Source organism: Aegilops tauschii, chromosome 6, assembly GCF_002575655.3.
Source record: "Aegilops tauschii subsp. strangulata cultivar AL8/78 chromosome 6, Aet v6.0, whole genome shotgun sequence".
NCBI lineage: Eukaryota > Viridiplantae > Streptophyta > Magnoliopsida > Poales > Poaceae > Aegilops > Aegilops tauschii.
In genome coordinates, this window is record NC_053040.3 from 168,743,050 (window position 1) to 168,756,764 (window position 13,715).

A 13,715-nucleotide genomic window follows, 5' to 3' on the forward strand; every position below is an offset into this window, starting at 1 on the left:
GAAGGTCGAGCTCTTCATCGGAGCTCTTGAGCTTTCGATTCATCTCGGCCAGCTCCGCGGCGTTGGCGGTTGCGGCCGAAGACGAGGCATGCACAATAGCTTATACACATCAGACTCCCGATTTATCGATTTTAGATTCACTGCCAGGTTTCTTCAATCCCGCCAGAGTCTTGGGGGCTACAATTCACTTTCTGCTATCATATGAATTTCTGAACTATTCGACCCCCGCATGAGTTTTTCAAACTCACTCAGGGCTCGAGGGCTACTATATATGAGGATTGCATGACCTTACATAATAAATTCTCTTTGCAAAAGGGTATTACATGGTTTACCTTGAAGCCTGTCAAGAGGCCGCCAAAAGCCTCCTTCAGTCCGCTGTCAACGGACCGAATACTTTGTAAAACCACACCATCAGGGTGCGGTGTTCCTCGACGATGGAGGAGCTATTGAAAGCCTCCTCCATCATGTCCGGCCACCTAGTTGCGACCCGCTCTGTTGCGGGTGGTGCTTGTGGCGGGACCTCGGCTCCCCCTTCGGTGGAGGCTGGGATAGACAATTCCTGGTGCCTTGATGGCTCCGGGGCTGTCTTCGGAGAGAGCTCAGACTGTCCAAGCTCCCCCTCCTTGTTCACTAGAAGGGATCCCCCTTCCTGGTCTTCGGCGATCGAGGTATTAACCTCGGCCATGACGGCGTCACCTCCTCCCCCGGTGTTTGGCCTGGGAGGGGTCTTCTTGGACAGCACCTCCTCGGTCTCCTCGACGACCAGAGGGGGTGTGGTGCATGACGCAGTTCAGATCTCTAGCTCGGCTGGTGGGGAGTCTCCCTCTGAAACTCGGTTAGTGGGGAGGTCAAGTGTCGGGCTGTGAAATTAAGAGGGGATACACATTTGGTGCTGAGCTTAATTCAGCTAACAATACGCGGGTGAATCTTCGGAAACATACCTCTAAGCTGAGGCTTGACTCGAGGTCTCCTTTGAAGAAGCTCTTCAGAAGACTCGGACTATCCAGCAGAGTCCGAGCTATCGCCAGACGGGGCCACCTTGGCCCTGCACTACCTTTTTGGGGCGGGAGGAGGCTGATCCTGCTCGGCATCTTTGGACGTCGCCCTCTTTCTTGTTCGTGAGGAGACACTCTCCTCCTGGTCATCTCCCTGCTCCGCTCCCCCGTCAGGGGCAGAGTGGGCTTGGGTTTCCCCGGATTTGCTGTCCGGAGGTCCTCTAGGGTGGAGGCCCTCTCTGGCCTTCGTCTTCTCCACCTTCTTCTTCTCCTTCTTTTCAGGCGCCTTGTACGGCGCCACGACTAGCATCTCCACCAGTAGGGCCGTCCTGGGGGCCTCGGGTAGCGGGGTCGGGCTATTGATCTACCCGGCCTTCTGCGGCTAGCTCTACGGATGGAAGGAGAGGGAGTTAAGTATTTTGCCAAAAAGAAAATCCGAACCTGAAAATAAAGTTAATCATACCTCCCGAGGAGGGTTTTCGGCGTCGAGGCTGATGTCTTCATCTTCTGCCGGCCAGTCCTTCTGGGGCTTTAACATCACCTTCCACGGCTTGGCGTGGGTGGTGCGGTAGAAGCAGAGCACGGTGGTGGGGTCTTCGGGTTTATAAGACCACATGGGGACAACCCAGTCTTGGAAAGGCAGGAGGCGGCGACGGAGCATGATCTGAACCACACTGGTTAGTTTGACCTTCTTCTTTATCATTTGGGAGGTGCGCTTTTGCAACAACTCCACCTCCATCGGCGACCCCCAGTCGAGGCCCTTCTTGGTCCATGACACCAGCCTCGTAGAAGGTCCGGATCTGAATTCAGGGGTTGACGCCCGGCCCGCACCGCATGGTTTGGTGATATAAAACCACTCTTTTTGCCAAATCAGGACGGTATCTATGAAGGTACCTTCCGACCACTCAACCTGGGGAAGCTTGCTAATCATCGCCCCCCCCCCCACACACACACACGATCGGCCTGCTGGCTCTCGACTATCTTCGGCTTGACATTGAAGACCTTTAGCCACAAGCCGAAGTGTGGCTGGACCCGAAGAAAGGCCTCACAGACAAGGATAAAAGGTCGAGATGTGCAAGAAAGAGTTCGGAGCGAGATCATGGAAATCTAACCCATAAAAGAACATCAGACCCCTGATAGTGAAGGGGGGAAGCCTAGCCCCCGGATGAAGTGGGGAAAGAATACCACTCTTTCGCCTGGCCTGGGCATGGGGATGACCTGGCCCTCCTCTGGAGCGTGGTGGGCAACGTTGGCCGGAAGATAGCCGTCGCGCTTCAGCTCTTGGATGTCATCGTCGGTGACGCTAGAGGCCTCCCACTTGCCCTTGGAACCAGAGCCGGCCATTGCCGGATTGTGGGGTGGCCAGAGAAGTTTTGAAGGAGGAATGGATATGGGCACTAAGAGCTCAAGAGATTGGGAAGGTGACAGCAACGGGGGAACTGAGAGCGTATGGAGAACTTGGTGGATTTTCCCTTTTATAAGTTGCCGTAAGCCCAAGGGTCCCTTTTGTTGCGCCGCAGACCTCGCCACTTCCCGATATTATCGTGCCATTATGCGCGCATGGGATAACCCAAGTCATTGATCATATCCAGTGGAAATGGGCATGATCTTCATATTGATGAGATGTGCCAATGGAACAGCGGCCTCGAACCGCGAATCAAGTTTTCATAACTGGTTGGTGGCTATGACTGGTTGTGACCTTTCGCTAATAAGTTTTCAGATAAAGGCAGTGTTTATACTGGGATGGCTGGCCTGCGGGGTTAAGTTACATAAGCACTTTGGGGCTTGTGACGTCGCTTAGCAGGCATGTGGCCAGAGATTCTACAGACGACCTTTGATGAAAGGAACTAGTATGCAAAGCCGATAATTCTTCACATACACTTCGGCTTCGAAGACTAGTTTGGGGGCTACCGAGGGTGTCCCAAATAGGGGGGTCCTTGGATTCTGTAAAGGAAGGCCGAGCTTCAGATGACTCTGTGCTCTAGAAGGAAAGCTCCAAAGACCCGCCGTGTACTCCAAGACAAGATAATGGCGTATGTGTGTTTATCCTATGTTGGTGACCAACCATGTGTAACCCTAGGTACCCCTGGAATCTATATAAGCCAGAGGGTTTAGTCCATAGAGGCTAAGAACCATCATCCTACTCATCTAGGGTTTAGTTCATCCGACCTCATGGTAGATCAAATCTGTAACCATCATACACACATCAATATAATCAAGCAGGACGTAGGGTATTACCTCTTCGAGAGGGCCCGAACCTGGGTAAATATTGTCCTTGTGTTCCCTGTTCCCCGTTGATCCAAGATCCACAGCTCGGGACCCCCTACCCGAGGTCCGCCAGTTTTGACACCGATAGTAACACTGTCTCCTCTCTCTTTTTCTCTCATTTTTTTGTTGGGCTCTTTTTGGCCTCCTTTTCTCTCTTTTTTTAATTTATTTCCTCACTGGGACAATGCTCTAATAATGATGATCATCACACTTCTATTTACTTATAACTCGATAAAACTGAAACATATGACTCTATATGAATGCCTTTGGCATTGTACCAGGATGTGCGATTATACTAGCATAACATGTATGATAATGATGAATGGTGGCTGAGCCACAAATACTATGTCAGCTATATGATCATGCAAAGCAATATGAAAATGAAGGTGTATGTCATAATAACGGAACGGTAAAAGTTGCATGACAATATATATCGAAATATCTATGTAAATGCCATGATAGGTAGGTATGGTGGCTGTTTTGAGGAAGATATAAGGAAGCTTATGCGTGATAGAGCGTATCATATCACGGGGTTTGGATACACCGGAGAAGTTTCTCGAGGTGAGAAAGGGCAATGCACGGTACCGAAGAGGCTACCAAATTGCGGAAAGGTAAGAGTGTGTATAATCCATGGACTCACATTAGTCATAAAGAACTCACATACTTATTGCGAAAGTCTATTAACCCTCGAAGCAAAGTACTACTACACATGCCCCGTGGAGGGAGGTTGGTAGGAGTTAATCATCACGCGCCCCCGAGCTCCATGCAAGGAAGACACTCAGTAATAAATCATGCTCCAACTTCTTAGCATAACTAAAGACTATACGTGCATGCTTCGGGAATCGCAAACCTTAACACCGATATTCTTACTAAACCATAATTATTCACTAGTACCTCCCACATATTACCATCTCAATATCACAAAACTATTGCAAGGAATCAAACTTATCATACTGAGTGATCTACATGAAAGTTTTTATTATATCCCTCTTGAATACCTATCATATCAGGACCAATTTCATAACCCGTGCATATTGCCATTACTATTTATTAGACTCTCAAAAAGATAAAAGTGAGGCATTAGAGTGCAACTATTTCTTTAAAATATAACCACCGACTTTCTCTAAAAGATATAAGTGAAGCACTAGAGCAACTGCATAGCTCAAAAATATAAGTGAAACACATAGAGTATTCTAATAAATCACGAATAAATGCATGTCCCTCTCAAAAGGTGTGTGTGCAACAAACAATGATTATGGCAAACTAAAAAGCTAACAAAGCAAATCACGAGTAAACGAGTCACCTAGAAGAAGTATTAGAACAGATGAATCACCTCGAAGAGAGAGAAGGAGTAGAGATGATCGTTATGAATGAAGATCTTCCCGGAGAAGCAAGGATTCAGAGAGGAAAGACAAGTAAACAAAGAGATACTCAAGAACAATATATCAAGCTCACGTTGGTGAATGGGTTTCCGGCTCCAACTCTGACAACCAATCCAAGAGAAGCTAACACTCCAACTCCGAATATAGTCAAGATGAAGGTGTTGCCGGACTAGCTCTTGTATCCTCCAACTCATATGACTTATTTGATTCACCAAAGGAATTGGAAATGCTTCATGGCTAAAGGCCCCAAGGTATCACACCCATAATTCGTTGACTTTAATAGTGACGAGGGAGTAAGCAATTTGATGAGATTGTTCGCAAGCAAGGATGGCACTAGAAGAACCAAGGTGTTGGTTTTGAACGAAAGTTCAATGCCAATGGAGTTGAGCGGGAAGAAGATCAATACCCCAAGACGAAGTTTGTTCCTCAACATGAGAAGTACGATCCTACTTATTTCAAAGGGACACAAGCTAAGATGTTCTTCCACCATAAGACCACAAGCTAAAAGGCAAGGACAAGCTTCAAGAAGAGATTGACTCATTTGCAGAACCACCTCAAGCCTTGGTCAAGTGGGTTCCCAAGACGACTTCAAGTTCTACTTCATCAAGTACAACTACAACTCTGAGGATTCCCATCAGCTTGATGTGGGTCACAAAGAAGAAGAACTAGACAGTTCTTGAGGGTGACTCCGCCAACAAACTCCACTCATATTCATTCATGGCAAGAACTTATGCAAACAACTCCAGCATGGCGACGACGACCTCCCATGGTCTACTTTTCCTCCATGTTCGCAGTGGTCGCGGACGTACCGGCTTCGTGGTCCTGCCGCGGGGGCGCGGGCGACCCGGAGTTGGCGACGTCGTCATCGGTGCCCCATTCAAATGCCTTCTCCGCCGTGTTAACCTCCACAAACATGGATTCTTTCTCCGCTCGCCAGACGTGTTGCCTCCATCACTCGCGGTGGATTTGCTGGGAGACGGCGTTCGCCAGCCTGGACGGGCGAGGACGACCTTGCGAGGGCGGTGGCACCGACTCCAGAGAGCTTGCTGGCAAGCCAGGCTGTGGCAACCCATGTCGTTGCAATGGCGAAGAGCTCCTTCTTCTGCTTATTGGAGAGGCCGTCCCACAAGACTTCGGAGCCGGAGGCCATGACGGATGTGGTACAAGGAGAAGATGGAGAGCGGAGGTGTGGTGTGATTCTTGCCTGGCGTCTGACCACTTCTAAATAGTGGGCAAATGCGAGGCGCCAGCTAGAGAGGTGTATAATGTCGGTCGGCACAAGGACGGACATGTGGCGCTCGGGGCACCGGAGTACTTTCCTCGACACACTCGCTGGTTTCATGGAGGTATGTGGGCAGATGGATGTCGTTCAATAAAGAGAGAAGGCGTGCACAACGGGCGTGTAGCGGGCGGCGTTCTCGTCTGGTGAGCCGCTTCAGTGCCGCCTATAGTGAGCGATCGCGTCCACTCTGGGCCGACATAATACGGAGCTGACGCTCTGGCAGGAAAGCACGGGTGAGGGAGTCCGCTTTGCGGGAAAAAGGACGTCTGGACCAGCCCGCGAATGGATAGAGTATTGCGTTGTATGACAAAATACAGGGCGATTTGGGGTCGGCGTTGGAGATGCCTTAGGCCCTTCCCAGTGCTCCACCGTGGACAGGTGCTAAGCATGCCACATAAGCGAAAAAATGACATGGCAGAACAATTAAGGAGGAGAGAGAGCACTTTGATGACCCTAGAAAGAACCAATGCCAAGCGGGTGAACCTAGGCAAACCACTTAGGCCCCTCCCAATGCTCCACCTTGTACAGGTGCTAAGGCTGCCATGTAGACAAAAAATCTGATGTGGCAAGGTAATTAAGAGGAGAGAGATGAGTGTGGTGACCCCAGAAAGAAACAATGCTAAGCGCGAGAACCTAGGCAAAAGACTTAAATGGAAAAATCTCTCCAATGAATGAAGAACTTTAGTTGCAAAATCATTAAATGAAGGATGCTTAGCACCAACAAGTTAAGCACATATGCCTTAGCACCTCATGTAAGCACAAATGCATGAGAAGTAGTCTTAAATGAAAGAAGCTGACCAATGCATGGAAGAGTTTAAGTGCTAAATCATTAAATAAAATGCGCACAACAAGTTAAGCACTCATATACTGGAGAGTTGAGTTGCTAAGCTATTTTAATGCACTTGGCAGCATCTTTGCATTGGAAGAGGTTTTACATTTTGTCCTGAATAGTTTTTTTTAACAGTAAATAGTTCCATTCGCTTGTGGCACCACACAACGCCCACCGTTGGCCTACTCTCTCCATCTGGTCCACTTGGAATCGTCCGAGAGACCTGGCGCACCGAGTCCCAACCAACGTAGAGAAGCAGGACTCCCGATCGAGCGGAGCATATACCTACATCGAACTCACCTCAGCTTCGCTTGCGACGAGGCGCAACCACGCCAGCTAAAATAAACTACTCCTAGTACCAAGGTGAAGCAGAGCAGAGCAACGGCTACAGCCCACAGGTGAACCATGGGTCTGTTTCGTGGACGGAGAAGATAGCAGCGGTAGTGGCGGGACAGGAGAGGAGTTGGGAGACCGGTGGCCCGTCATGTGGACGCCGTCGCGAGGGCTGGGCAGCGGCCGCCGTGCCGGGCTCCGGCGCATCGCGGATTACATCGGCGACGACCACACCGACGCGTCTGACAACGAGTCGTTCATCACGTCGCACAGCGACGAGCTCCTCGCGTCGACGTCGGCCGCGGGCGGTATGCTGCCGGCGTTTCTCGCGGACCAGAGCGACCTCGTGGAGGTCATGCTGGAGCTGGACGAGGAGTCCATGGTGGTGCGCAGCGTGACGCCCACCGCGGGGCCATCGGCGTCGGCCGGGGCAGGGACGCACACGCCGGGGAGTGGGCGCAACCTCAGCCGGAGCTCGTCGACCTCGTCCAAGATACGCAGGACGTTCGCGTGGCTGCGGTCGCCGGCGGCGGCGCCCGAGCAGCCACGGGAGGCGGCGATGGCGTCCCGAGAGCGGCGCCGCGTGCAGGCCAGGCTGGACCGCTCGCTGTCCGGCGCGAGGCGCGCGCTGAAGGGCCTCCGGTTCATCAGCCGCGCCACGGGCTCCACCGAGGCCACCGCGCTCTGGGGCGCCGTCGAGGAGCGCTTCGACGCCCTCTCCCGCGACGGCCTCCTCGCCCGCGACGACTTCGGCGACTGCATCGGTACGCCGTGCATGCATGCCCCTTCGGTTCACGACATGATCGCGAGTCGGCACTGGTGATGAACCATTGACGGTCGGTTTCAGGGATGGTGGACTCGAAGGAGTTCGCGGTGGGCATCTTCGACGCGCTGGCGCGGCGGCGGCGGCAGAACCTCCAGCGGGTCACCAAGGAGGAGCTCCGCGACTTCTGGCTCCAAATCTCCGACCAGAGCTTCGACGCGCGGCTGCAAATCTTCTTCGACATGTACGTACGGCCCAGCCAGCCACCTACCAATCATGTCGTTCCCCTGTTCGCTCCGACCCGCGCCGGTGGCTCACGCATTTCCTGCTGCCATTGCCAAAACAAATTTCAGGGTGGACACCAACGTCGACGGGAGGATCACGAGGGAGGAAGTGCAGGAGGTGCCGCCTTGATCCACTAAAACAAATCTGCTCCTTATTACAGTACTACTAGTAGTTTAAACCGCCGAACGGTAACAAGTTTGGAAGAGTCGATCCTGCTGAACTGCTGATGCCTCATGCTTTGTTACTGCCGACATATTACTGCATGCTTTCTGTAATGAAATTTAATTACCGTTCGTCAATCACTGCTTGATTCCGGCAGCTGATCGTTCTGAGCGCGTCGGCGAACAAGCTCTCGAAGCTGAAGGAGCAGGCCGAGGAGTACGCGCTGCTCATCATGGAGGAGCTCGACCCTGAGGGCCTCGGCTACATAGAGGTACCGCACCCGTACAAACACAGTACTTCTTCGGTAATTGCACCCGCCAACATTATACGGAGTATTTGACATGGCACGTACGTACGGCACGTGGGCGCATGCAGCTGTGGCAGCTGGAGGCGCTGCTCCTGCAGCGCGACGCCTACATGAGCTACAGCCGGCCGCTCAGCAGCGGCAGCGGCAGCGCAGCGCAGTGGAGCCAGGACATCGGCGACGGAGGCGCGCAGGAGAAGCCGGCGACGACGGCGGCGCCAGGACGGGGCAGGTGGCAGCGGTGGAGCCCGCGGCGCGCGGCGGGGAGGGCGCGCGTGGCGGCGGAGGAGAACTGGCGGCGCGCGTGGGTGCTCGCGCTGTGGGTCGCGGCGATGGCGGCGCTGTTCGCGTGGAGGTTCGCGCAGTACCGGCGGTCGGTGGCGTTCGAGGTGATGGGGTACTGCCTGCCGACGGCCAAGGGCGCCGCCGAGACGCTGAAGCTCAACATGGCGCTCGTGCTCCTCCCCGTCTGCCGCATCACGCTCACGCGGCTCCGCTCCTCCTGGGCGCGCTTCCTCGTGCCCTTGGACGACTGCATCGCCTTCCACAAGGTGATAGCCATGGCGATCGCGGCGGGGATCTGCCTGCACGCGGGGAACCATCTGGCGTGCGACTTCCCGCGGCTGATCGCGTCGAGCCCGGGGGAGTACCGGCCGCTGGCCGGCTTCTTCGGGGAGGAGAGGCCGACGTACAGGAGCCTGCTGTCCGGCGTGGTGGGCGTGACCGGGGTGGTGATGGTGGTGCTGATGGCCGTGTCCTTCACCCTGGCGGCCCGGCCGCTGCGGAGGGCGCCCACCCGGACCCGGCTGCCCTCCCCGCTGGGCCACCTCGCCGGGTTCAACGCCTTCTGGTACTCCCACCACCTGCTCGTCGTCGTCTACCTCCTGCTGCTCGTGCACGGCTGGTTCATCTTCCTCGTCACCAAGTGGTACCAGAGGACGGTACGTGATTACTTACCACTAGTTCCTTCACTTTTCTTTATTTTTTCAGTTTTTTACTCCATCTGCATTGCAGTGTTACTGTCGCCGTCTGTTTTTAGTTGTTGGTAAGTGACTGCGGCCTCGAAAAAAATTAAAATAAGGATCTACACATCTAGATGTGACATAGTTAATCTAATCTTATGTCCACTATGTTTGTGGTATATTTGTTTCTTGTCCCAGATTTTTTTTAATTCCTTATTGTTGTGTATTTGTGAGAGCTTAGATGCGACATCCTTAAAAAACATCTAGATATGAATTAGGCAAACTGTTAAAATAAAAGGTAAGTGACTGCGGCGTGTACTTATTTTACCTAATTTTATTTCATGACGTTGACACTTGTCTGATTTGAGCCTTCCAAAAGAAAAGCATCGCGATTGCACGGGCACTAGGGTCGTCATCTTGGCTGTTAAGCTGATGGGCACCGGGCACCACGGAAAAGGAAAGACAATGTAGTTCAAACGTTGCGCCCATGATATTCTTGAGATCCAAGCCACCGGCAGCTTATTTCCTTTACGTGCTTTGGGTATGCATATACTTAATAATCTAATCTACAAAGAAGAATGCAGTTGCATCGTGCATATGGTACAGCTGAGATAATTAATGTCCACTTCTAAAAAAGATGATCAATGTCCATTCACTATAGGTAGAGGAATTTACATTGCAATGACCTTGGCCAGTGCTCCACCTTGCAGCAGTGAGTTAATCACTATAGGAGTAGGTAGTAAACGAGTTGTTTGTGAAGTGATTAGACATCATGCGCACTGCACATGACGCGTACGTGAGGTTCCCTACTCACAGAATCTCGTGTTTGGCTCGGTACGGGCGACCGCGACCGTATCGCCCTGCCGCTGCACCCGGGCGACACCATGTCGGTTTGGTGGCGCGTTTTTGTCAGCAACCCTGAAGCATATCCGCATGCCATTAACGCACGTTCGCATCGGGCACGGGCAGACGCCATCACGCCGCTGTCTGTCTCGTCCTCCTCCTGTGCCCGTGCCGCCGTGCGCCGATGATGTCGAGACGAATCAACCAGAATTCAATCGCGTGTGCTCCCCCACCGTACCATCAGTATCAGTACCTTCACCATGCTTATCTCAGATACAATGGACCTGTGACTTTCTACACATGGTGGCTTGGACCTGCCTGTCAAGTGATTTATCTGGTGCTAACATTGTTTCTGATCTCTGTGGTGAACTGCAGACATGGATGTACATAGCCGTACCGTTCGCCCTTCACGTCGGTGAACGAACGCTGCGAGCGCTGCGTTCCAAGGCCTACGCGGCCAAGATCCTCAAGGTAAGGTAACCGACAATCTGAAAGCAAAGTTCAGTGTCTGAACGCCAAACATTAATATTAATCACAACTCCGGGTAGATAAAATAAAGAATAAATAGAAAGAGCATAATTTGCATTATCCAAAGTGCGCTGATTAGGTCTTGTGATCCATTTTTCCCCTGCCATGCCAAATCAAATGGAAGCACTAAGAATGATACGAAATAGCTATGAAATGTTTTTTCTTTCAGGATTATTGTTTTGGAATTCTATAATTACTATTTTTATATAAATCAGGATATTGTCATGTGGATGGGAGTGGTAGGATAAGGTCATGGGGGTAGGTCCATATATATTGTTGGATATTTATGTGGCTTTCAACATTTATTCAAGGTCATGGGGGTAGGTCCATATTGAACATTTGAAATCACTTCAGATCAGATCAACTTCTTCACCATTTATAAACAGAAACTGAGTAACTGGCCGAGGAAGAAAATAAGGATAAACATCCAAGAATGGCGTACATTGTTAAGTTTTCCTTACCAGCGTGAAGCAACGAAACTAGGCCAACACATGCTCATGCTCTTACTTAATTTGATCATGCCCTTAGGTGTGCCTTCTACCAGGAAACGTGCTGACCATAACGATGTCAAAGCCCTACGGGTTCAGATACAGAAGCGGACAATATGTTTTCCTTCAGTGCCCAACAATTTCTCCGTTTGAATGGTTTGTCACCTGCTCATTCTGTCAACAGACAACATTGCTCTCGGATTGTAGTACTGTATTGAGCTAATCCCCATTGTTCAGGCACCCCTTCTCCATCACTTCAGCCCCTGGAGACGACTACATCAGTGTTCATATCCAGACCAGGGGAGACTGGACACAAGAGCTCAAGCACATCTTCGTCGAGAACTACTTCTCGCCATGCCTGCCCAGCAGAGCTTCATTTGGCGAGCTAGGCATGCCAGAACAGAAGAGGTTATTAATACTGCATCTCCTTGTCAATGACATGCCTGCTCCACTGTCAGTTCCTTCATTAACTAAGTGCCTGAAACTGAGCAATGTCTCGTTTCTGCTGCAGTCCTCCGAGGTTGCTTGTCGACGGCCCGTATGGTGCTCCGGCGCAGGATTTCAGGAACTACGACGTCTTGCTTCTCGTCGGCCTCGGGATCGGCGCGACGCCTTTCATAAGCATTCTAAGGGATCTGCTCAACAACATTAAGCTGGCTGATGAGCTGATGGTACTGTCTGATGAGCCCAACAACATCGTTCAGTGCCGATGACCCTAAACCCTAAGCTTTTTGTATCTTTTTAGGACCTATCAATGGAGACCAGCAGGTCCGAGGACAGCAGCAACACCTTCAGCGTGTCGACGGCGAGCAGCAACAAGAGGAGAGCGTACCGGACAAGCCGCGCGCATTTCTACTGGGTTACGAGGGAGCCCGGATCGTTCGAGTGGTTTAAGAGCGTGATGGATGAGGTTGCTGAAATGGACAAGAAGGTGATGGTCTCTCATCCTTCTTTCTGCATGTGCCGCTGCTCATTTTGTGATGTTGGTTACTGATGATGATGATGATGCTTGATTTTGTTCTCATGGTCGCCACCAGGGTGTCATAGAGCTGCACAACTATCTCACAAGCGTGTACGAGGAGCGCGACGCAAGGACGACTCTGCTCTCTATGGTGCAAGCCCTCAACCATGCCAAGAATGGTATAGACATAGTATCAGGCACCAGGGTAAAACACTTCACACATATAGTATATGATAAATTTATGTATGCGTATTGAAAAAAAAACTCACTAACAAAATTAACAAAAATCAGGGCTCAGCAAAAGAAGTGGAAAGTCTGTTGAGGTTGACAGAAACTGAAAATGTGTTCTGTGATCATGACAGGTCAGGACACATTTTGCAAGACCTAACTGGAGGGAAGAGTTCACAAGAATCTCTGCCAAGCACCCCGGTTCGACAGTTGGTAATATTCTTCTCCAATTTGTTGGTATTTTTTCCCCTCTAGGGATGGCCAAGTAGGCATCTAAAAGTACCCAGCGTTGAGCATTTTATCAATTGTACTGTCATTTTGATCACTGAAATTATTCGTGCATGCATGCAGGGGTCTTTTACTGTGGCAAGCCCACACTAGCTAAAGAACTGAAGAAACTATCACTTGAGATGAGCCGCAAGACGATGACTCGCTTCCATTTCCATAAGGAGTATTTCTAATAGAATAGAATACAAACACATCTGATAACCATAGTAACAAATATTGATTACAAAAATTCAATGTTTTTTTGGAAGAAACCTTGCCCTCTTCACCATTTGTAAATGTACATAGTATAAAGTAGAAGGCGGTTAGAAGCATTTTTATTAACAATATGAGAGGGAATACTATTCTGTTTGATATGCACGTATAGTTTATAGCTACCTGTAAAAATATATCAAATGTTAAGCATACAAGAGACTGAGGGCACCATCTTCCTTGGGTCAGCAGATGCTTGGCTTGGATCATCATTGCTTTTTTTTTTTGTACCCTCTGCCAAGGCATAGTGTTGGTCTTGTATGGCTTTGCTCTTTACCGGCGTGATAGTGTGTGTCTATGTGTTACTGTTGATTGTGTGCATCCCAATTGTGCAGAAATCGGATATGTGTTTATTGTGTTTATGTCCCCTTAATTAGGAGAAGAAGGGGACGAGGAGATGCCGAAATGCACAAAGGAGAAGGTTTGTGAAGACCCCGGAATTTCCAGGCTCCACCCCCAAGACTTCAGGGCCAATGCGCCGCCTGACCATGCAAACTCTCTGAACAGCCTGGAACCTCCCCGAAACTCCCCCCTCCTCCCCCAAACTTTCAGCCAGCCCCAGAAC

At 50.7% G+C, this 13,715-nt stretch overlaps 1 protein-coding gene across 1 annotated transcript; it reads left to right on the top strand.

Moving 5' to 3' along the window:
* Positions 1-7,032: 7,032 nt before the first annotated feature.
* On the top strand, positions 7,033-13,341 carry LOC109744260 (respiratory burst oxidase homolog protein E). The gene is made up of 13 exons (XM_020303358.4): positions 7,033-7,853; positions 7,937-8,096; positions 8,206-8,254; positions 8,457-8,570; positions 8,675-9,544; positions 10,784-10,879; positions 11,465-11,580; positions 11,662-11,832; positions 11,936-12,095; positions 12,170-12,355; positions 12,462-12,590; positions 12,748-12,826; positions 12,965-13,341. Exons 1-13 carry the CDS (start codon positions 7,241-7,243, stop codon positions 13,072-13,074), a joined length of 2,853 nt encoding a protein of 950 aa, XP_020158947.1. The 5' UTR covers positions 7,033-7,240; the 3' UTR covers positions 13,075-13,341.
* The last annotated feature ends 374 nt before the right edge of the window (positions 13,342-13,715 follow it).

Excerpts from the sequence above, each read along its gene's own strand:
- LOC109744260 (XM_020303358.4), top strand. The coding sequence starts at position 7,241 with ATGTGGACGCCGTCGCGAGGGCTGGGCAGCGGCCGCCGTGCCGGGCTC. Across the intron at positions 8,255-8,456 it reads CGAGGGAGGAAGTGCAGGAG|CTGATCGTTCTGAGCGCGTC; the intron begins GTGCCGCCTTGA and ends TGATTCCGGCAG. Across the intron at positions 8,571-8,674 it reads AGGGCCTCGGCTACATAGAG|CTGTGGCAGCTGGAGGCGCT; the intron begins GTACCGCACCCG and ends GGGCGCATGCAG.